Below are 25442 nucleotides of genomic sequence, written 5' to 3'. Positions count from 1 at the left end.
CGCTATCATTGTAACCTATCGATGCACCGCCAATTCTTATCCCTGTCTCGGTAACCCATCGTTGGACAGCCTAATCCTATGCCTATCTCTGTAACCCATGCATGGGCCGCCTATTACTATCCCTAGCTCTGTAACCCATCCAAGAACTGCCAACCCATAATCCCATCATGGTAACCAATCCATGGACTGCCTAGTCTTATTGCTATCTCTGTAAAACTTCGTTGGACAGCCGAATCCTACGCCTACCGTTATAACCCACCATGTGCCACGAATTACTAACCCTATCTCTGTAATCCATCCATGGTCTGCGTATCCTTAACGCTATCATTGTAACCCATCCATGGAACACCTATTCCTGTCTTTGATGCTGTATCCGTCCATTGTCTACCCATTCCTATCCCTATCGCTCTATCCCATCCATGCACTGGCTATCCGTATCCCCATTGCTGTAATCCATCAAACGATTGCCTACTGCTATCCCTGCTATCAACCACTAGGAGGTTGACGCTAGAGTTCTCCTGAACCGTCTTCTCCCTGTGGCCGAGGAGCTCCTCCCGAAGTCACAGTGCAGATTTCGTCCCCTATTGGTAACAGCGGACATGATCGTTGCTGCACGACAACTGAAGGAAAAATACAGGGAACAGCGCAAGCCCGTACACATGGCCTTTTTCGATCTTACAAAGGCCTTTGTCACTGTCAAACTTGAGGGCTTATGGAGCGTCCTGCTCCATTTTGAAAGCCCTCGAAAGTTTGTCAAGATCATTCGCCTGCTCTATGACGACATGCAGGCCATGATCCTTAACAGCAGATCCATTAACTACCAATTCCACGTCCTGGCCAGTGTCAGTCAGTGCTGCATCATCGCTTCAATCCTCTTTTCAATCTTCTGCGCTGCCATGCTCCACTTCATTATCAACAAGCTCACCTCCCAAATTAACTAAACAACAGAACCAGTGGGAAGATGTTTAACCAAGCCACATCCAGGCCACATCCAAGATCACCCAAACGTCTCTCGTTGTACTGCAGTATGCAGACGACGTCTGCACCTGCGCACATTCTGAGGCTGAATTCCAGGTTTATTCGATGTATTCACAGAGGCATATGAAAGCATGGCCCTCATGCTTAATACCGGTAAGGCAAAGATCCTCCAACTGACTCTCCTCGCCGCACAGCATTGCCGCCCAGTCATCAAGATTCACGGCACAGCCCTGGACAACGGGGACCACTTCCCATACCTCGGGAGCCCGTTGTCAACAAAAGCAGACGTTGATGCGAAGATTCAACATCGCCTCCAGTGTGCCATTGCAGCCTTGGCCGTCTGAGGAAAAGAGATTTCGAAGACCAAGCCCTGAAACGTAACACCAAGCTCATGGTCTACAGGGCTGATTAATACCCGCTCTCCTTTATGGATCAGAGGCATGGACGATGTGCAGAAGACACATCAAGTCGCTGGTGATATATCGCCAACGATATCGCCGCAACATCCGGCAAATACACTGGGAGGACAGAGCACCAACATCAGTATCCTCGCCCAGGCTAACAACCCCTGCATTGAAGCAATCACCACTCTCGATCCGCTTCGCTGGTCAGGCCACTTAACTCGCACGCCAGACGCGAGACTTGCGAAGCAACTATTCTATGCAGAGCTACTTCATGGCAAACGAGCGAAAGGTGGGCAACGGAAGCGTTACTATAGGACCCTCAAAGCCTTCCTGATGAAGTGTGACATCACCACTGACACCTGGGAGACGCTGGCCGAAGACCACCCCAAGTGGAGAAAGTGCATCATTGAAGGCGTTGAGTACCTCGAGGTCAACGCTGCGAGCATGATGAGAACAGGTGCAGGCAGCGGAAGAAGCGTGTTGTAAACCGGTTCTGGGGGAGCTTGGACCTATACAAGCCTGATGTCTGCACCTGGTCAGGACCAGAACCAATGTGCTGTGGGGACTGTTTGCTGGAGCTGTTGGTGAGGGTTTAAAATGCTATGGCAAGAGGATGTGAATCTATGCAAGGAGACAGATGGAAGTAAAATGCGGGCAGAAGCAAAAGGTAGAATGGAAGTAAGGAAAGGTGAACAGCACAGAAATCTAAGACAAAATCAAAAACGGCCACATCACATCATAATTCTAAAAGGACAAAGAGTGTTAAAAAAAACAACCCTAAGTCTCTGTAACTAAATGCGAGGAGCATTCGTAATGAGGTGGATGAATTAACTGCACAGAAAGCTGTTAACGGATATGATGAAATTGGGATTATGGAGACATGGCTCCAGGGTGAACACGCTTGGAACTCAACATCCAGGGCTTTTCAATATTCAGGAAGGATAGACAGAAAGGAAAAAGAGGTGGGATAGCGTTACTGTTTAAATAAGAGATTAACGCAATCGTAATGAAGGCTATTAGCTTGAATGATGAGGAATCTGTATGGGTAGAGCTGCGGAAAACTAAAGGTCAGAAAGCGCTAGTATGAGTTGCGTACAGTCAATCCAAACAGTGGTAGAGAGGTTGGGGATAGCATGAAACCGAAAATTAGGGATGCGTGCAATAAAGGTGCAGCAGTTATCATTGGTGACTTTAATCAACATGTAGATTGGACTAACCAAACTGGTATCAATGCGGTGGGGGAGGATTTCCTGCAGTGTAAAAGTAATGGTTTTCTGGACCAGTATGTCGAGGAACCAACTAGGGAGCAGGCCATCCTAGGTTGGGTCTTGTGTAATGAGAGAGGATTAATTGGCAATCTTGTTGTGCGAGGCACCTTGGGGATGAGAGACCATAATATGGTAGAATTCTTCATTAAGATGGAGAGCGACACAGTTAATTTAGAGACTACTAAAAAGCAGCAATCCTGTGGGCCTGCAGACATTTAAAGATTAAGCAGAGGAGGACAAAGCTTTATAAATAGGATGGTAAAAATAGATTATGAGAGAAAGGTTGCAGGAAACATAAAAAACTCACTCCAAATGCTTCTTTAAATATGTGAAGAGAAAAAGATTAGTGAAGACCAACACAGGTCCCTCGCAGTCCGTATCAGGTGAGATTATAATGGGGAACAAAGAAATGACAGACCAGTTTACCAAATACGTTGGTTTTGTCTTCATGAAGGAAGACACAAATAACTTTCCAGAAATACTAGGGAACGGAGGGTCTAGTCAGAAGGAGAAACTGAAGGAAATCCTTATTAGGCGGGAAATTATGTGAGGGAAATTGAGGCATTCAAGGCCAATACATCGCCAGGACATGATAGTCTGCACCCCAGAGAAATAAGGAAGTGGCCCTAAAAATAGTGGATGCATTGATGATCATTTTCCAGTCGTCTATCGACTCTGGATCAGATCCTATGGACTGTAGGGTAGCTAATGTGACACCACTTTTAAATAAGGAGGGAGAGTGAAAACCGGTAATTATATACTGGTTAGCCTGACATCAGTAGTGGGAAAATGTTGGAGTCAAATATTTAATGTGAAATAACAGCGCATTTGGAAAGCAGTGATAGGATCGGTCCAAGTCAGCATAGATTTATGAAAGGGAAATCAGGTTGATAAATCTTCTAGAATTAATTGAGGATGTAACGAGAAGAGTGGATAAGGGAGAACCAGTGGATGTGATGTATTTGGACTTTCAAAAGACTTTTGACAAGGTCCCACACAAGATTTGACGTGCAAAAAAAAAGCACTTGTTATTAGAGATAATGTACTGACCTGGATAGAGAACTGGTTTCAGACAGGAAGCATAGAGTCGCGATAAACGGATCCTTTTCAGAATGGCAGGCAGTGACTTTTGGGGTAATGATTTGGACGAAGGAATTGATTGTATAATCTTGCAGATGACTCTAAGCTGGGTAGCGGTGTGAGCTGTGAGGAGGATGCTTAGAGGCTGCAGGATGACTTTGACAGGTTAGTTGAGTGGGCAAATGCACGGCAGATGCAGTATAATGTGGATAAATGTGAGGTTATCCACCTTGGTAGCAAATACACTATGGCAGAATATTATCTGAACGGTGGCAGATTAGGAAAAGGGGAGGTGCATCGAGACCTGGATGTCATGGTACTTTACTCATTGAATGTTGGCATGCAGGTACAGCAAGCGCTGAAGAAGACAAGTGGTATGTTGGCCTTCATAGCTAGGGGATTTGAGTATAGGAGCAGGTAGGTTTTACTGCAGTTGTACTGGGCCTTGGTGAGGCCTCACCTGGAATTTTGTGTTCAGTTTAGGTCTCCTGTCCGAGGAAGGACGTTCTTGCTATTCAGGGTGTGCAGCGAAGCTTCACCGCATTGATTCCCGGGATGGAGGGACTGACTATGGGGAGAGACTGGATCGTATGGGCTAGTATTCACTGGAGTTTTGAAGGATGAGGGAGGATGTCGTAGAAATATATAACATTCTGACGGGATTGGACAGGTTAGATACAGGATAATCATCCCGATGTTGGGGGAGTCCAGAACCAGGGGACGTAGTCTAAGCTTAAGGCGTCAGCCATTTAGGCTTAAGATGAGGTGATACGTCTTCACTCAGAGAGTTATTAACCTCTGGAATTCTCTATCGCAGAGAGATGCTGATGCCAGTTCATTAGATATGTTGAAGACGGAGTTGATATGGCCATTACGGCTAATGGGATCAAGGGGTATGCAGAGAAAGCAGGAAAGGGCTACTGAGGTGAATGATCAGCCATGATCTTAGTGAATGTTGGTGCAGGCTCGAAGGGCCGAATTGCCTACTCCTGCACCAAATTTCTATGTTTCTATATTTCTAAACTGGTCCCACACATACTACCCTGCTCATTACGTCCTCAAAGATCTGCAGCAAATTCGACAAACATGATTTTCCTTCAATAAAACCATGCTGACTCCGTTTCATTGAATCATGCTTTTCCAATGTCCTGCTACTGCATTTTTAATAATGGACTAAAGCATTTTCCCAAGGACAGATAATCGGCTAATTGGTCTATATCATCCAGTTTTTGTCTGCCTGAGGAACACCATCATATGTGTCTAGACAACAGATGTCACCAATTAGTGCAGGCGCGAGATGAGGTATTTGAGGCTGTGTGTTAGGGATTATCATCTTTTACAGGTCACTGGTGACATTCCAGAGGGTCCTGACAGATCGGCTCTCCGCTCCCAGGGAGCTCAGTGCAGGCAGCGTGTGAGTGAGTGTGATAATATTCACAACAAATCAGAGCGGCTGGTACAGAATGGACCTAAAATTCTGGCATGGTCCCGGCGAGGCCTCCCAAAAGCTCGTTTTCGGGGTGCGATGTACATGCGCGGAAAATCGACATTTCCAGTCTGACAAAAATTTCTCCATGTGGATTCTCCACATCCCTGAGACACTGATATTCAGACGGATGAGATTGGGCTATTTGTTCAACTCATGCCCAGCGAATGTCCTTCAATTTCTGAAGACTGGTAAAAGCAGGTGCAGAGCCTACCAGCGTAAGAGTTATAAAATATATAAAAATTTAAGTTAAGTACACACTTTTATCATTAAAAACCCTGTCCACTATGGTTAGTTTATTTTAAAAACTTGTAGAACGCATTTTTTTTAATCCCAAAGACATGTATTTTTCCAGTATTTAATTAACTTTAATTTCAATGAATTTTATACATGTGAGCTGTTTTTTCATTTATTTTGCTGAGTTTCTTGTATTAGGGGGATATTCGCATTTATAGTAATCGGAATTAGTAAAAACGGAGTTCCCATTATTACCAATGAGATTACTGAAGAGTGATAGGTGGTCCAGGCCCACATAACTTCAGCTTTACCGGACGTATGAGGAAGTTATTTTCCCGTATGCTCCACATGGAATAAAGTCCTCTGATGGGAATCGAAGGCACCTCCGTGACCACCTCTTAATTTCGCAAAAAAGCTTCGTATCAGGGCGTTCCCAAAGGAAGCCGGCATCTGCAATTTCCCTCCCAATATCAGGCGTTATTGCGCTCTGAGGCTGTAAAGTCTCAACTGCATGTTATCGTTTAATGACTTTTACAATTAAATAAAGGGATATTTCATCACATTCATCCACTGCTCCTGGAACCTAGTCAGTGTCACGACATAAATACCAGTATTTGTGCAGTAACTCACAGTGACAGCATTCTATGATTATGTCCCCGAGTTCAAATCTCGCCTATCAGTGGAAACATCCTCTCTGCATCCAAGTAATCAAGTTCCCGAATTTCCTTATATGCTTCGATATGATCGTGTCTCATTCTTCTGAATTTCAATGCGTAGAAGCCCGACGTACGCAACCTTTCCTCAGATGTCACCCCCCTCATCACCGAGTGGAACCTCCCTGTGCTGCCTCCTAAGCAAGGATATCATTTTTCAAATATAGTAACCAAAACTACACGCAATATTCCTGGAGTAGCCTCACCAATACCATGTATACAAAATATCAACAAATATTAACTAAATGCAACAACTTGAACGACAGCGTGCCATTAATAACTGATTATCCCTTGGTATATAGCAAGAATGATATTACATTGCAACGTGGTGGACACAATTAATAACTGAACATTGATATTAAATGGAACACCAACAGCTGCTAGTAGAGGATTGTAAATGTTTTGTATATCCCACAAATTTTATTTTTATCTGCCCTTCCAGCAGCCACCTATCAAAATTGGTTTGCAAATCATCAGTAATGGAAGGGGGTGATGGCGAGTGAGGCACCGCCATGACTACCCTTCTGTGGGTCACTTCTGGTATCTGTGCTGGAGTCACCACGTTGATTGCGTGAGCTTACACAGTGAAGTGAGCTCCTTACATAGAGCAGAGGGAAATCTCCAAATGACATCATTAAGCGTCACTGTAAGAGGCATTAATTACAGTCAGTGTACAAATAGACGCATTGAACCATTTCACCACAACACTTTACTGCAACTTCATCTAGCTCACCTTATTATACACAGTTTTAAATTAAAAGTAAGATAATGTGTAATTTTTCACCAAACCATAATGTACCGAAAACTGGGCAGAGGGAACAGAATTCATCGTTCTGTTCTGAATTAAAACTGAGAACGAAAGTGGAGAAAGTGACAGAAACAAAGAGGGAATAAAAGGTGAAAAGATTTAGAGTCCCAATCTTGTCTCTGTTTTAATCGAACCCATGCCATCAGGATAAAAATATTCCCCAAAAATAAATGTGCCTAAACTGCAATATCTGGGAGATAATCGCTGCAATGAAACAATGGGACACGCCGAAACGACACAGCTCCAGCCTTAATCCATGAATTCCATTCCGAGAGCCCGATAGATTAGAGTGGTTCCACTTCAGTCCAGGAGTTCCATTCCCGGGGTTTTCTACATTGTCTGACACTCGATCCAGAACAACAGTTTAATTCTAAAGAATGACATTACCCAGCAAAACGCCCTTTATCGAGGGGAACAATCATAAAAGGAGCAAAGGGTTGATACCAAATAATCAAAGGCAAATTCTTAAAATATTAACCATTGAGGTAAATACCCTGTATACAATTCAATACTCCATGAAACGCTCTGGTTACATTGGATCCTCGCACAATCTTACTCAGATAAACGTCCCTAACTATCAACATTCTGGACTATTCTATCATCATCCCAGTGTAAGTCCTGTTCCAACGGCAGCACATCACCAGTGAAGTTGGTGGCACATTAGTCTACATTCGGAAAGAAGTGGCCCTGGGATTCCTAACATTGACTCCGGACCACATGACTTCTGATGGAATTAGGTCAATCACGGACAAGAAAACCTCATGCAGTTTACCACCTGTCGCCCTCCCCCAGTTGAGGAATCGGTACTCTTCCATGTTGAACAACACTTGGAAGAAGAATTGAGAGTAGCAAGGACACATAATGCACTCTCATTTGGAGATTTCAATGTCCTTCACCAAGAGTGGCGCTGGGGATCCAGTACTGACAGAGCTAGCTGAGTTCTGGTCATGTGACAAATGGTGAGAGGACCAACATGAGAGAAACACCAACTTGAACAGGTCCTCCCTAATCTACCTCTCGCACACATTATTGAAAACTGTGAACACAACACAGTCATTGTGGAGACAAAGACCCTTCTTCACATTAAGACACCCTCCATCGTGTTGTGTGGCACTACCACTGTGCTCAATGTTATTGCTTCAGTACAGTATTGGCAGTCCAAAACTGGGCATCCATGATGGTCCAATAGCAGCAGCAGAATTGCATTCCACGACAATCTGAAACCTCACGGACCAGTACGCTCCTCACTCTACGATTATTGTCAAGCCAGTGGCCAACACCGTTTCACTGTGGAGTGCAGATGAGCATGCCAGAAGCCGAATACAAAAAAAATAACGAACCAACCTTGTGAAGCAATAACACAGGACAACATATATGCTAAAGTGTGGAAGCAGCAAGTAAGCTAGTAAAATACAAAGCTAAGAGAGATGACAATCAAAGTAAAAGATAAAAGCTCTGCAGTAGTTTCGCATCGAGGCTTGAACGGCGATGGATGATTAACAATTAATAGTCAGAGAAGGCACCATGAACGTGTTGCCCTTGTCGTTCAGGTTAGGCTTAGTCGGGAATTTGGGAGGTGCAGCCGAAGAAGCCTCGGCGAGTTGCTGCAGTGCATCTTATAAATGGTACACACATCACTTCAAAAGTCTTGATGTTAGAATCCGTGGATACACCTTGTAACTCCGAATTAAACCTACTGGGAATGTGTTGCATTTTCAAAAGCAGCCCAGTTAAAATCGCAATAGCCCATCACTCTACAACAGATGGGCACCAATATTCCAGTCTCCGACCCATCAAATTCAGAAAGTTTTTTATTTTCTGTTGCAATTGCCATGGAGTATTTTATGAAGCCGCACAAAGTTTTATAAATCAGAATGTTAAAAAATACTTCGTCCACGTGGGGAATTTGATTCCCGGTGTCCTGTGAGACAGGCGTGGATACTCACCATTATATAACCGAGCAACTGACAAATGTAGAAACTGTGAGAGCAGGAATCAAGCTGTGATCACAACTGGAGACAGTGAGAAAGGAATATTAAAACAGAAAATGCTGGAAATCTCAGCCAGGAGGCAACATCTGTCGGGAGAAAAACACTTAACGTTACAGGTCGATGACCCTTCGTCAGTTTCTTCCTGACCTGATGAGATTTCCTGCATTTTCCGTTTTATTATAGATTCTGGCATTCACAGTACTTTGCTTTTGTATTAGTGAGGAAGAGAAAGACAAATTGTGAGACAGAGACAAAGCATTTGTTATAATTTGAACAAGAGTCCCTAAACTTCGAAAACTTCTGGAACTTTTCAAGGACCGATGTCGAGATCCAGAACCTGTTACCAATACTGTCTTCTGGTTTTTACATGGCTTCCAGTTAGGCCGTTTCAGTGTCCGCAATATGCTGGTGACGGAACCTCGCTACCAATTCCTTTGGCTTTCCCATTGTGTACTTGGCGAGAAAGTTAAGCTTCTGCATGGCTGGTGTGGTCGCCAATCTACCATGGCTTGGAACGTGTGGCGCCGTGACTGAAACATGATCGGGTGCCCCTCATAAACATCGGTCTTGTGTGCAGGCTGGCGCTGCTGAACATGATTGTTGGTAATGCTATCATTAGGTCGAGATTTGGCTCCCCACTGTTGCTGCCAGCTCAACAGGACGGAGGATAGAATAGCTCTTAGTAACTGCTGACTGGTGGCACAGTTCTTCGTTCCGTTCCAGATGGATGAAAGATTGGGTCCGCTGGCTGAACGCGGAAAGAAGGAAGACTGCAAGGTGCAAAAACTAAGAGGCATCATCATTTGGGGTCTGCTTCGATATGGTTCAGACCCAAGGGCTCCGTACCTCTTGCTCGGCTTGCTGCATTTCCTCGACCCTTGCTTGCTGTACGTCGGTGGTTTTCCAGGCTCGAAGTATACTGAGGTCCGCCGCGATCTTCACTCCTGCCACTTTCACCTCAGCCGTTTGTCTCGCTATGACCTCCTCGAAGTCTGAATTCTTTGCGGCAGCGGCAGCTTCGGCACGAGCATGGATCAAACAAAAGCAGTGCAGATGCAGTACAATGTGGAAAAATGTGAGGTTATCCATTTTGGTGGCAAAAACATAACAGGAATGCTGAATATTACCTGAGATGCGACAGATTTGGAAAAGTGGAGGTGCAACGAAACCTGTGTATCATGGAAGATCAGTCATTGAATGTTGGCATGCTGGTTCAGCAGGCGGTGAAAAAGGCAAATGGCATGTTGGCCTTCAAAGCGAGGAGATTTAAGTATTGGAGAAGGGAGGTTTTACTGCAGTTTTACAGGGCCTTATTGAGGCCTCAACTGGAATATTGTGGTCAGTTTCGTCACCTAATCTGAGCATGGGTCTTCTTGCTATTCAGGGAGTGCAACGAATGTTCACCAGACTGATTCCCGGGATGGCTGGACATTCATGTGAGGAGAGACCGGATCAACTGGGCCTGTATTCACTGGAGTTTAGAAGAATGAGAAGGGATCTCATAGATACATATAAAATTCTGACGGACCTGGACAGGTTAGATGCACGAAGTATGTTCCTGATGTTGGGGAAGTCCAGAACCAGGGGTCACAGTCTATCGATAAGGGGTAAGCCATTTAGGACCGAGATTAGGAGAATCTTCGTCACTCAGAGAAGTGTTAAGATATGGAATTCGCCGCCGCAGAGATCTGTTGAAGGTAGTTCATTAGATATATTCAAGAGCGAGTTAGAAATGGCCCTTACGGCTGAAAGGTTCAAGGGGTATGGAGAGAAAGCTGGAAATGGGACTGAGATGAATGATCAGCCAGAATCTTATTGAATGGTGGTGCAGGCTCGAAGCCGGAATGGCCTAATCCTGCACCTATTGTCTCTGTTTCTCTGTTTCTATTTAGTCCGACGAGAGGACGATGCACTGCAGGTCCTTGTGGAGCGTCCCAACCATCTCTTGCCATTCAAGCTAATGCTAGACGGTGAATCCAGGGCCGTGGTGCGGAGCGACTCCGTCACATGAGCAATGGCGACGATGCCTGACCGTGATTCCCGGCACGCGGAGTGGAGACCGTCCGTCATGTGGGCGATTGCGTTTCTCGCGAGTGCTCGTTCTCTCGGAACTTCGACTCTGTTTGTTCAGCATCTTCCTTAAATGCTCCAGATTTATCTTGAGGGGTCGCAGATCGCAGATCGCAGAACACAGGTTCTGATAAGTTTGGATTGCTGAGAAAACCTCGACCGTGGTTGTGGCAGGGCGTTCTCATCATCTGGAACATCTTGAAGTTTTTGAAGAATTACTTGAGTTCTCCACTCGTGACGATGTCATTTATTTTTCTTGCTTCTCTGTCATTGCTGAGGACTTTTACGGCAGTGTATCTCTCTCCATGATCGACTCCGAGTGTCTTGCTCAGGGGAAGAGATCTGTTCGAGCTCTCAGCATAGAATGTTGTCGTGCAGGGTGTTTGTGCAATCGGGAATGCCTGACATGATAATCTTCTGCTGGTGATCTGAGCGATTACTCGAGTAATACTTACGTCGTGCTTCACCGTTATTTTTCACTGTACCGGTTGCTGTCAGAGTGCAGCACACCACGACCCAGCTTCAACAGTGCAGCAAGAAAGAGCGTCCGAATCCCAATCCTTTATATAAGGCAGTTTGCACCTGTTGATAAAGAATAACAGACAGATGTTACATTCTTGTAGCTGAAAGTTAACAATGAAAGAAAACAGTTATACAGAGAGGTTGCTTATCTCTTACTTTACATCACATATAAATACAACATTTCCAGACCAATTGGATGCGGGGAATTTAATTACATAACCATACATCTCGGATGGTTTGCTGCTACGGAAGATTCGTTTCTAATCATTAAAGTTACAGATAGTGTGAGCTAAAATTTATGCTGTTATCCATGCTTGCAGTTTTGTTTTCTCTTTCCTTTTGTCATTCCAATCGGAAAACGCGTCCAAGTCTGGTGGTGTGTGGGGGGGGGGCGGTTGGGGGATGGGGGGAGCGATATGACCAGTACGGTATCCCTAAACGTGCAAGAATTCTTCAAATGAATATACTCCCAGCATTACATAAGTCTCCACCAAAGTCATAAAGCATTTAAACTTTTCCAGATTCCAATACCAAGACTTTCACCTGTTCTTGTGGTACATAGAAACATAGAATCATAGAAAATAGTTGCAGGAGTAGGCCATTCGGCCCTTCTACCCTACACTGCCATTCAATAAAATCATGGCTGATCATTCCCTCATTATCCCTTCCAAGCTTTCTCTCCATACCCCTTGATCCCCTTAGCCGTATCGACCTTATCTAACTCCCTCTTAAATATATCCAATGAACTGGCATAAACAACTCTTTGCGGCAGGGAATTCCATAGGTTACCAACTCTCTGATTGAAGAATTTTCTCTTCATCTCAGTCATAAATTGCCTACCCCTTATCCTAAGTCTATGTCCCCTGGTTCTGGACGTCCGCAACATCGGAAACATTCTTCCCGCATCAACCCTGTCCAATCCCGTCAGAATCTTATATGTTTCTAGGAGTTCCCCTCATCCTTCGAAACTCCAGTGAATAAATTCCCAGTTGATCCAGTCTCTGCTCATAATACAGTCCAACCATCCCTGGAATCAGTCTGGTGAATCTTCGCTGCACTCCCTCAAAAGCAATAACGTCCTTCCTCAGATTAGCAGATCAAAACTCGAAACAATGTTCCAGGTGAAGCCTCACTAAGGCGCTGTACAACTGCAGTAAGACCTCCCTGCTCCTATACTCAAATCCACTAGCTATAAAGGCCAGCAAACCATTTGCCTTCTTCCCGCCTGCTGTAACTGCATGCCCACTTTCAGTGACTGATGAACCATGACACCAAGGTCTCGTTGCACCTCCCCTTTCCCTAATCTGCCGCCATTCACATAACATTCTGCCTTCGTGTTTTTGCCCCCAAAATGGTGACCTCACATTTATCCACATTATACTGCATCATCCATGCATTTGCCCACTCACCGAACCTGTTCAAGTCAGCCTGCAGCCTCTTAGGCTCCTCTTCAGAACTCACACCGCCACCCAGTTTAGTATCATCGCCAAACTTGTAGATGTTACACTCAATTCCTTCATCAAATCGTTAATGTATATTGGAAAGAGCTGGCGTCCCAGCACCGAACCCTGCGAAACCCCACAAGTCACTGCATGCCTTCTGGAAAGGATCGGTTTATCCCGACTCTCTGCTTCCTGTCTGCCAACCAGTTCTCTAACCACGTCAGTACATTAGCCCCACTACCATGCACTTCGATTGTGCACACCAATCTCTTGCGCGGGATCTTGTCAAAAGCCTTTTGAAAGTCCAAATACACCATATCCACTGGTTCTCCCTTTCAACTCAGCTAGTTACCTCTTCGAAAAATTCCACAAGTTTCGTCCAGCTTGATTTCCCTTTCATAAATCCATGCTGATTTGGTCCGATCCTGTCACTGCTGACCAAATGAGCTGCTATTTCATTCTTATTTATTGATTCCATTATTTTCCCCACTACTGATGTTAGGCTAACTGGTCTATAATTACCCGCTTTCTCTCTCCCTCCTTTTTAAAAAGTGCTGTTATATTAGCTACCCTCCAGTCCTAAGGAACAGATCCAGATTCGAAAGACTGTTAGAAAATGATCACCAATGCATCCACTATTTCTTGGGCAACTTCCTTAAGTACTCTGGGATGCAGTCTACCAGGCCCCGGGGTTTTATCGGTCTTCAATCCCATCAATTTCCTGAACACAATTTCCCGCCTAATAAGGATATTCTTCAGTTCCTCCTTTGCTCTCGACCCACTGTATCCGAGTACATTCGGAAGGGTATTATTGTCTTCCTTCGTGAAGACAGAACCGAATTATTTGCTCAATTGGTCTGCCATTTCTTTGGTCCCCATCATATATTCACCTGAATCCTACAGCAAGGGACCTACATTTGGCTTCACTAATCTTTTTCTCTTCACATATTTATAGATGCTTTAGCAGTCAGTTTTTATGTTCCTTGCAAGCTTCTTCTCGTACTCTATTCCCCCACACCCCTTAATTAAACCCTTAGTCCTCCTCTGTTGAATACTACATTCTCGCATCCTCTGTTTGTTGCTTTTTCTAGCCAATTTATATGCCTGTTCCTTGGCATTAACACGATCCTTAATTTCCCTAGTTAGCCATTGTTGAGCCACATTCCCCGAATTATTTTTACTCCAGACAGGGATGTACAATTGCTGAAGTTCATCATGTGATCTTTAAACATTTGCCATTGCTTATCCACCGTCAACCCTTTAAGTATCCTTTGCCAGTCTATTCTAGCCAATTCACGCCTCATACCGTCGAAGTTACCATTCCTTAAGATTTGGACACTAGTTTCCGAATTAACTGTGTCACTGTCCAAATTGATAACTAATTCTACAATACTATGGTCACTCTTCCCCAACTGGCCTCGCACAAAAAGATTGCTCATTAGTTCCATCTCATTACACATCACCCAGTCTAGAATGGCCAGCTCTCTAGTTGGTTCCTCGATATATTGGTCTCGAGAACCGTCCCTAATACACTCCAGGAAATCCTCCTCATCCGCATTGCTACCAGTTCGGTTTGTCCAATCAATATGCAGATTAAAGTCGCCCATGATAACTGCTGTACCTTTATTACACACATCCGTTATTTCTTGTTTGATGCTGTCCCCAACTTCACTACTACTGTCTGGTGCTCTGTGCACAACTCCCACTGACGTTTTCTGCCCTTTCTAATTCCGCAGCTCCACCCATACCGATTCCACGTCATCCAGGCTCATGTCCCTCCTTACCATTGCATTCATTCCCTCTTTAACCAGCAACGCCACCCCGCCTCCTTTTCCTCTCTGCCTATCCTTCCTGAATGTTGAATACCCGTGAATGTTGAGTTCCGAGCCTTCATCAATCTGGAGCCATGTCTCCGTGATGCCAATTATATCATATCCGTTAACTGCTGTCTGCGCAGCTAATTCGTCTACCTTATTCCGAGCACTACTCGCATTGAGGCACATAGCCTTCAAGCTTGTCTTTTTAACACACTTTGCGCCTTTAGAGTTTTTCTGTAATTTGGCCCTTTTTGTTTTTGGCCCTGGGTTTCTCTGCCCTGCAATTTTACTATTCTCCTTTATATATTTTGCTTCTGCCTCCATTTTATTTCCCTCTGTCTCCCTGCATAGGTTCCCATCCTCCAGCCATGTTAGACTATCTCCTCCCCAAAAGCATTGCCAAACAGAGCTTCCCTTTCATAAACCATGTTGACTCTGCCTAATCATATTGCGATTGTCCAAGAATCCCTTTGGCACGTCTTTTATAATAAATTGGACCATTTGCCATACTACGGATGTCAGGCTCACTGGTCCATATTTCACTGTTTTCTCACTCCCTCCTTTCCTGAATAGCACGGATGCATTTCTACCTGAAATGGACCGTTCTCAAATCCACGGAATTCTGGCAGAACAAACCAAAGGCTTACACGATGTCTGCAACCAAATTTCTATCAGCGTAGGATGTAGCGCACTAGGCCCAAGGGAATCACAATATTAGCTTTGACCAGAGTGAGAAATGTAATACGTTAGATTATAATATGTAATCTTTATAACTGTAGTTATAAAAATATAATAAATATAATTATTAACCACTGGCGGGCTAATATAGAGAAAATTAGAAAATTATGAAAGAAAAGTATTTTTACATTATTTATGTGGCTAGTCCAGTTAAGATTATGTTAAATGGCTTATCACTGGATGTAGATGGTATGGGTTTTGAAGATGTTAATGCAACTAAATAGCAAGGAGCGGTGCCTTTTCTTTCACTTGTTGGAGATGATCATTGGCATGTGTGTGTTGCGAATGATACTTGCCAATTATCAGCCCATGGATGAAACTCGTCCAGATCATGCTGCATGTGGTCATGGACATTTCAGTAACTGAGTCGTTGCGAATTAGGAAATATATTATGAGCACATCTTCTGCGATCCACCGTACCTTATATTGATCATTCAATCAGAGTAAACATCAAGTCGCATGTGTCCACAGTAACTAACAGGTGGTCAGCCCTCTGGCTGGAACCTCGAGCGCCCTGACCTTGTTCTCCGGTGTCAACACTCCTGATTGGCCCCATGCATCAGCATCCCCACACTTCCATAGCATTTAGTGAAACATATCTGGCACCTGATTCGTCATTGTCTTCTCTACTGCGGTTTTTCTGGAAGCGAGGAAAAAACAGCTCGAACTTTTCTAGTCTATGTTTTGCAAGGACACATTCGTTGGTTCACAGCAGTTACTTCCTTTCATAATTTTCTCATTTTCTCTATATTAGCCTGCCAGTTGTTACTAATTATATTTATTATATTTTTATAATTATAGTTATATAGATTACAGATTATAATTTAATGTATTACATTTCTCACTCTGGTCAAAGTTTATATTGTGATTCTCCTGGGCCTAGTGGCCTACATCCTATGCTAATACAAATTTGGTTGCTGACATCGTGGAAGTCTTTGGTTTGATGTTCCAGAATTCACTGGATTTGAGAACGGTCCAACTGGACTTTCAGGTAGCAAATGCACCCGTGCTGGTCAGGAAAGAACGGAGCGAGAAAACAGTGACATTTCGGCCAGTAAGCCTGACATCAATAGAATGGAAAATGGTAGAATTTATTATAAAAGACGTGCCAAAAGGGTACTTGGGAAATCGCAATATGGTTAGGCAAAGTGAACATGGTTTTATGAAAGGGAAGTCCTGTTCGATAAAAATGTAACATTTTTGTGAGGGTGTATCTAATAACATGGATATTTGGATTTTCGGAAGGCGTTCGATAAGGTACCATATAAAGCTGATATACGTATATATTTGGTGTCTCGGGGAATCAATAGATTATGGTGATAGGGCGGGAAAGTGGGGTTGAGGTCGTGGATCTCAAAGGATCTTATTGAATGGTGTAACAGGCGCAAGGGGCTAAATCACGCTGCTTATTCTTATAATTTTAAGAGATTATTACACAAGGTAAGGGCTCCTGGTTTTGGAGGCAATATATTATCATAGGTTGAGGATTCGTCAAGAGAGAGTAATCAAAAACAGGTCATTTTCTGGATGGCAGTGTGCTACTAGCCGAGTGCAGCCAGGACCAGCGCTTTTGACTTCGTTATTTACAATCTATATCAATGAATTTAATGAGTGTACCGAGTGTAATACCCCCATGGCTTCAGATGATACAAAGTGAAGAGGGGAAGTATGCTGGGAGAACGATGCAAATGGAATGCAAATCGATGTAGACATGTTAAGGGTTGGGCCAAGAAGGAGGCTGATAAATTATCATGTATATATACAGATCCACTTTAGTAGGAAGAAAGGAAAATGATCAGAGACTCGCAAATCTTGATATTCAGAGTAATGTTGGTGTCCAATAGTGCAATAAATTTAACATGCAAGTACAGCAAGCAATTTGCCTAGATTGCAAGGGCGTTGAGATGGAAGGTTTTGCTGCAATAATATCGAGCTTTTGTGAGACCACACCTGGAGTACTGTATTCAGCTTTCGTCTCCTTAAATTAGGACGAATATATTTGTCTTAGCATGGCTGCAACTAAGGTTCAGTAGGTTATTTCCGAGGGTGAGAGAGATGTCCAATGAGGAGCAATTGAGTAGAATGGGCAGCAATTCTATGGAGTTTCGAAGAATAAGATGAGATTGAAACGCATAAAATTCTTATAGCCGTGGACAGAGCAGATGTTGAGCGGATCTTTTCCGTGGCTGGAGAATTTAGCTTTCAGGTTCATAACCGCAGGATAAGAGATTGGCGATTTCGGATTGAGATCTGGAGAACTTTCCTCAATCAGGAGAACGTGAATCTTTGGATATCTATACACCAGAGGGCTGTGGATGTTCAACGATGGGTATATTCAAGACACACAGAATGTTGGCCTACAATGGAATCAGGGGACGTGGGGTCACGTAGAAGATTAACCATGATTTGTTGAATCGCGGAGCAAGCTCGAGTGTCCATATGGTCTAATCATGCTGCTTTTTCTTATCTTCCTACATGAGCAAATAATTTCGGTCCAAATGAACGATCAATACGTTTCATCATTTTAAATTCTGACCAAATCACCAGTAACTCTCCCATACTCATGAGAATAGAACACAAAGGAATGCAACCTGTCCTCATAATTTAATACATAAAACCCAGGTGATATTCTGAGGAATCCTCGTGGAACCCTCACCAAGGCCAATATATCCTTTCTGAGGTGAGGTGCACAAATCTGAACCAAGTTCTGCTTTCGGCGAATGACCAAGGCTCTAAACATGCTGAGACAAGAGGCGGTGAGGGAATGAAGATGCTTGCAATGGTACAAAGATTGCGGCGGGGAATGAACCCAAAGGTTCAAAATGGAACTGGGGTAAATACAACCTCCTCCAAGACTGGGTATCAGAGGAACAACATGTCCCCACACTGGCAATGCAGGTAGGGATATATCAGAAGCTTCAGGCTAAGGTGTGCAAGTTCCACACTGAATCCAATCAAGGTAATTATCAGGCAGTGCGCTATGTAACTGCTGAATTGGACCTTTCCTAATCGAATGTAACTGTATTGAACTGGACAGCTACACATTAAATTTAACCTTGCTCAACTGGGCCTCGCCAGATTGAAGGTAACAGTACTCAACTGGATTTAACTAAACTGAATTCAACTGTGCTGAACTGAACCAGTGCACACTGGATGCAACCGTGCTCAACTGGTCCTGTCTACACTGAATGCAAGCGTGCTAAACTGGATTCATCCACACTGATTGCAACCGTGTTTAACTGGACTGGTCCATACTGAATATAATTAAGCACAACTGGGCTTCTCCACACTGGATGTAACCGCTCAACTGAAACTGTCCAGACTGAAAATACATGTGCTCAAATAGACTTGTCCACACTGAATGTAACTCTGCTGAACAGGACCTATCCACAGGGAATGTGCAGACACCTGAGTTAAAGTGAGTGATCAGTCTTGGAGCTAGATACTTGTGGCAAGTGTTTACTCGGACACGGGCTGGATAATGACAGGAGCGAAAACGTGCTGCGTTTGCCTGCTGCAGGATCAGAATTTATCTGGTCAGGTGCATCTTGTGCTGAGAGCACTTAACACCGCATTAAGGGCTTTAAACGCTCGAATTTCTTGTGTACAATGCTGACTCTCACCATGTCAACCACATATTTAGTTTTTTTAAATATTTTATGAAGTAATGTCGTCTTGTACTCTCTGGGAATTAAACTTAATTCCCGTGTCCGAGCTGTCTATATATATTCCACGCCGTAAAACCGTAAAGATGATCCCGCCAGCGGCTGCATTAATCTTTCTGTTTCAATACCTGTAATTAGTACACAAGATCACGCCACCTGATGATGTCCCTGGAGCCTTGCATCATGTATAAATGTGATAATCTCTGTGTTTTGGGCAGGGCGTGCTCGAAGCTTCTGCAGAAAATGCACGGGTCACCAAAAGGTTTGGTATTTGCCATTTACTATCCCGTCATTGCAGCTATCGGGGTTCCAGGGAAATATTTCTGTTAGTATCTAGATATGCGAATGATCAGTCAACTGTATCACTCTTACGAATTACCGCTGTCGCTTCTCCCCTTTAACTGTAATATTTCTGCTGCTTCAAGGCCTATTTTATCTCATTTAACGGAATAATTTCTTTCCATTAACGGAATCACTACCTATTTTTGAGTGTCTGATTCTCAAATATTTGTTTTATTGTGTTTTACACAGAGCCGCCTCTTCAGCGCGATCAGTTTATTTGTTCAGAGTGATGGTTTATTGAAATTGAACAGTATATCGCACTGTGAGTGGTATCACATTATAACTGTACATATATTTCCTTTGTGTTATTGGCCCTCACTGTGAATTAATGTTATCAAACCAGTATGATCCTGCATATATATTGTTTATTGTGTTATTTGTATTTGATTGTGAAATGGTATTATCACACTATTATATAGTACATATATTTGCCATTTTGTTAGTCGTATTTCACTGTGAATCGTGTTATGACACTATTATAATTGTGTATATATAATTCCTATTGTGTTCTTGTTACATCACTGTGAGTGGTAACATACTAGCATAACTGTACATACATTTCCATTTGTGTTTTAGATATTTCAGTGTGAATAGTATCAAACTAATATTACTCTGAAGACATAATTCCAAATGTGTTTTTGGTATTTCACTCTGAATGGTATCTCACTAGAATAACTGTGCAGATGTAATTCCTAACGTGTTTTAGGCATTTACCTTTGAGTCGTATCACACTATTATTACTATACATAGTCTTCCTGTTGTGTAATTGGGTTTTCACCGTGAGTGGTATCACACCATATAACTATGAAGATATATTAGCTTTTTTATATTACTAGTATTTCAATGTGCGTGGTATTAGAACACTATCATAATCATGTGCTTATATTTGCTGGTACTTCTTCTAATTCAGTATCGTGTATTTGCTGTTTACGATGCGGTATCATCTACACTGGGAGATCATATGAACATAAGAAAATGAGAAATAGGTGAAGGTTTACGCCATTTGCCCCCTGGATCCTGCTTCGCCATTCAGCAAGAGCACTGCTGATCTGACCATGGATTCAGTTGCACTTCCCCGCCCGCTTCCCGTAACCCTTTATTCCCCTATCGCTCACAAATCTGTCTATCTCAGCCTTAAATATATTCAAACAATCAGCGTCCGCAGCTCTCTGTGGCAGATAATTCCATAGACTTAAACCCCTCTGAGAGAAGAAATTCCTCCTCATCTCAGTTTTTCATGGACGGCTGCCCCTTATTCTGAATCTATGCCCAATAGTTTTTGTTTCGACTATGAGTGGACATAACCTCACCACATCCACCTTGTCGAGCCAGCTTATTATGCTATACGTTTCATTATGATCACCTCTCAGTCTTATGAATATTGAGTATGGGCCAACCCTGCTCAACCTATATTCATAAGTCAACCCCCTCATCTCCAGAATTAACCAAGTGAACATTCTCTCAACAGCCTCCAATGGAAGTATATCCTTCCTTACATACGGCTCCCAAAACTGTATGGAGTACGTTAGGTTTGGCCTCACGAATACCCTGTACAGTTGTAGCAGGACATATCTGCTTTCAAAAACTATAACCCTTGCATAAAGGCCAAGATTCCATTTGCATTTTTGATTGCTTGCAAACACTGGTCTGGTGATCGCTTTGCTGAACATCTTCAGTCAATTGCAAGTGTGAAACTGAGCTTCCATTCTTCTATTGTTTTATTCTCCACCTCACTCCCACTATCAGTCCTCGGCCTCCAACACTATTCCAGTGAAACTCACCGCAAACTCGAGGATCAGCACCTCATCTTTCGATTATGTACTTTACAAACTTCCGGACTCAATATAGCTTTCACATTTTCAGATAATAACCACCATTTTTTTCTGGACAGCAGTTGTTTATAATGATTCTGTTGTTACCCTTTAAACTTCTGCTCGACCCATATATTGTTTCTTTTCTTGCTGCATTAGTATGCTTTTTTCGCGTTGACCATTATCCTTTTTGTCATATAACCATTCCTGCCGTCTACGCAATCACTGACCTTCCTTTTTTTTTCTTTCCTCCACACCACCCTCCCGCTTTACTAGCCTCTCCAATTGCATCTCTTATCATTATTTAGTTCCGACAAAAGGTAATCGACTTGAAATGTTAAGTCTGCTCCTCTCTCCATCGATGCTGCCTGACCTGCTGAGTGTTTCCAGCATTTTCTGTTTTTGTTTCAGATTTCCAGTGTCTGTATAATTTTGCTTTTGTACATTTAATTACCATTGTGCTTTTGTTGCACTCCTGATAGACATGTTTTCAGCAGCAACAAAGTGAGTTTATGCAGCTAATTTAACATAGTAAAATGCTTTGATGGAGCGTTATTGAAACACATTTTCGCACCGAGCCATAAAAGAGAAATTAGCTCAGCAGAAGGTTGGGCAAATGGTTAGATATTCACCAGATTCTTAAACGAGGAGATAGGCAATGCTCTCGGAGTGATGTAGGTTAGGAGCATCTTACAGAGATCGGAAGGAGCGAAGCTATTGATGGATTTGCAAACAATGTTGAGAATTTTAAAATCGCGTTATTGCTGGACGAGGAGCTTATGTAGTTCAGCGAGCAAAGGAGTGACCTGGACTTAATACGATTAATGATACGTGCAGCAGGAGTTGGGAAGAACTCACGTTTATGGATTGTGAAATGTGGGAAACCAACGAGGTTAGCATTCGAATAGTTACGTAAAGAGGTAACAAAGACATGGATGATGGTTTCACTGCTTATGTTGTGAGACAGGGGTGAAAACAGGCGCTGTTGAGGAGGTGTGAATTATCGGTCTTGGTGGTCGAGCGATATGTGGTTGGAATCTCAATTCAGGATAAAATAGATCCCCAACTTTGTGAACTGTCTGGTCAGACAAAGGCAGTTGTCAGGCACAGGGATAGAGTCGGTGGCAAAGGAACAGTCTTGGTGGCAGGAACAAAGACAATGGCTTCGTTCTTCCAAATATTTTATTGGAGAAAATGTAAGCTCATCCTGTTCAAGAAATCAAACTTCAATCGAAAACCTAAAAATTGAAAATAAAAGGTAAAATACATTATGAAGGAAAACTAGCAACTGATATAAAAACAATTTGTAAAAGCTTCAACCAGTATGTAAAAAGAAAGAGAGTATCAGAAGTCATTATTCGTCACTTCGAGCCTGAGAGGAGAAATCAATATAACGAATAAGGAAATGGCAGAAACGTTACATAAATGTTTTGCATTTGTACTCACTGTAGAAGATGCAAAAAGAAACCTAAAATCTTGGGGTACCACGGGACTAAGGAGGTTGAGGAACTTAACATAATTAATATAAGTAGAGAAAAAGTACGAAAGAAACAAAGGAAATAAAACCGACAAAACACCTGGACTTTGCGGGCTCCATCCTAGAGTTCTAAAAGAGGTGGCTGCAGAGATAGTGGATATAATGCCTTTGATATTTAAAAATTATCTATAATCTGGAATGTTCCCAGCGATGCAATGTAACAAATGTAACATCGTTATACAGGAAAGGAGGGAGAGAAAAACTGAGAACTACGGGCAAGTTAGCCTAATATTTCGCGTCGGGAAAATAGTGGAATCCATTGATAAGAATGTGGTATCAAGGCACTTAGATAATCATAAAATGTTTAGACAGAGTCACAAGGTTTTCAGCAAGGGCAATTGTTTTTTGCAATTAATTTTAGAGTTTTTTTAGTAAATAAATATCAGGGCACATAAAGGAGAAGCAATGGATGCAGTTTATGAAATTCCATAAGGCATTCCATAAGATGACTCAGAAAAGGTTATTACACAAGGTTTAATGGGTTTGGAGGTATTATATAAGCATGGATAGATAATTGGATAATGGACAGAAAACAAAGCGTCCGGGTAAACAGGTCATTTTCAGGTTAGTAGGATGTAACAAACGTGGTGCCACAAGAATCAGGGCTCGGGCCATACCTATTTAAAATCGATATTAATGATGTTGATGAAGGGACCCAGTGCAATTTATCCAAGATTGCTGACAATACAAAGGTAGTTAGGACAGTAAGCTCTGAGGAGAACACAATGCGTCTGGAACGGGCTTTAGATAGACAAAGTGAATGGCCAATAAGATGGCAGCTTGAGTATAATGTATGGGAACGTGAGGTTATTCACTTCGGTCGGAAGAATAGAAAAACAGAATATTTTCTGAATGGTGAGAAAATGTTGAATATTGTTGTTCAGCGAGATTTAGGTATCCTTGTGCAAGAAACGCAGGGAAATTGACTGCAGGTGCAGCAAGCAACAAAGAAGGCGAATGACATGTCCTTTATTGCTAGGTGGTTGGAGTGTAAGAGTAAGAAAAACTCGCTCCAATTGTACAGGGCCTTCGTGAGTGCACAATTGAAGTACTGCCCACAGTTTTATTTGCCTTGGAGGCAGTACATCGGAGGGTCACCAGACTGATTCCTGGGATGAGAGAACTGTCTTACGATGAGAAATTATATAAAATGTAACGATTCTCTCTGCAGTGTTCTCACCCACATTAACTCCCTCTTCCTCCTTCTTACAAATATTCACTCTCTTCTTCTTAGTCACAGAAATTAACCTGCTCTCCCTCTTTCTCACACAAACTAACGAGCTCTCTCACTCTGTTACACATTCACTCTCTCTTGCTATCTCTCACATTCTCGCTCTCTATCTGTTACAGCTAACTTGGCAGTGATTATGATCCTACCCCGAGGAAGGTGCGGTCTCTCCAAATGTATCACTCAGTATCTCGTTTCCATGGCGGTGACGGATCTCCTGGTCATTGCAACTGCCGTGATATTAAACCGGATTGTAGGTATTTATTTCCCATTAAGTTTCCTATCCCTCACTCCGTTCTGTAGTTTCCGTATTGCTCTAATCTATGCAGCCATCGACTGTTCTTTCTGGTTAACGGTGGCTTTCATCTTTGATCGATATGTAGCCATTTGTTGCCAGAAGCTGAAAACAAAATATTGTACCGAGAAAACTGTGGCAGTGGTTATTGGAACGGCTTGTGCCCTGAGCTTCTTAAAAAATACCTTCTTGTATTTTTTATATGAAACTTTGTATACAGTTAACAGTACACCCTGGTTCTGCAGCATAAAAATAACATTTTATACCTCTCCTGCATGGGTCGCTTATGACTGGATTTTCCATATTTCAACCCCATGTATTCCATTCATTCTGATTTTACTGCTCAATACTCTGACTGTCAGACACATTCTAGCGGGCAGTGGAGCCCGCAGGAGACTCCGGGCCCACAGCAATGAAGAGAATCAGAGCGACCCAGAAATGGAGAAGCGGAGAAAGTCCATCATCTTGCTCTTTTCTAGCTCAGGCAGTTACATCTTTTTTAATGTGTTATTAATTAGAACATTCATCTATGTCCAGATTGGGAGAGTTAGTTATTTCGCAGGATCTAGTATCAATGAATCAAATATTATTCTGGAGGAAAGCGGATATATGCTTCAATTTTTGAGTTCCTGCATCAACCAGTTTATTTATGCAGGTACCCAGAGTAAGTTCAGAGAGGAGCTTAAGAAGGGAATGAAATATCCACTGAGACATATTGTTAATTTATTACAATGCTGAAAATATTAAAGTATAATATGAATTGCACGTTATATTCCGTGCAGTGCTCTTCTTGCGGGTGTGAGAAAAGGTATCCCCTCCCAAGATACACATTCACAAAAACAAAGAATCTTACCGAATTTGAAATTAAAAATGTATGAAGCACATTGCATTAGTGCACCATTCAGTGTTGCAATCGATTGTCAGTTAGTTTCCTTTTCTCATTTCGGTGCTGACGCAGGCCTGCGGCATTCCCACCAATCCCGAAGGCCCTGGATTTTTTCTAAATTCAG

The 25442-nt window shown here is 42.8% G+C and overlaps 1 protein-coding gene across 1 annotated transcript; it reads left to right on the top strand.

The window, feature by feature from the left end:
• Positions 1-19462: 19462 nt before the first annotated feature.
• Positions 19463-25170, top strand: LOC139241359 (G-protein coupled receptor 15-like). Its single transcript, XM_070869967.1, has 2 exons — positions 19463-19544; positions 24260-25170. Exons 1-2 carry the CDS (start codon positions 19463-19465, stop codon positions 25168-25170), a joined length of 993 nt encoding a protein of 330 aa, XP_070726068.1.
• The last annotated feature ends 272 nt before the right edge of the window (positions 25171-25442 follow it).

The sequence above is a fragment of the Pristiophorus japonicus genome, unplaced genomic scaffold, assembly GCF_044704955.1.
Source record: "Pristiophorus japonicus isolate sPriJap1 unplaced genomic scaffold, sPriJap1.hap1 HAP1_SCAFFOLD_105, whole genome shotgun sequence".
NCBI classification, from domain to species: domain Eukaryota; kingdom Metazoa; phylum Chordata; class Chondrichthyes; family Pristiophoridae; genus Pristiophorus; species Pristiophorus japonicus.
The sequence above is the reverse complement of the archived record's forward strand: the minus strand, read 5'-3'. Positions and strand labels throughout refer to the sequence as shown.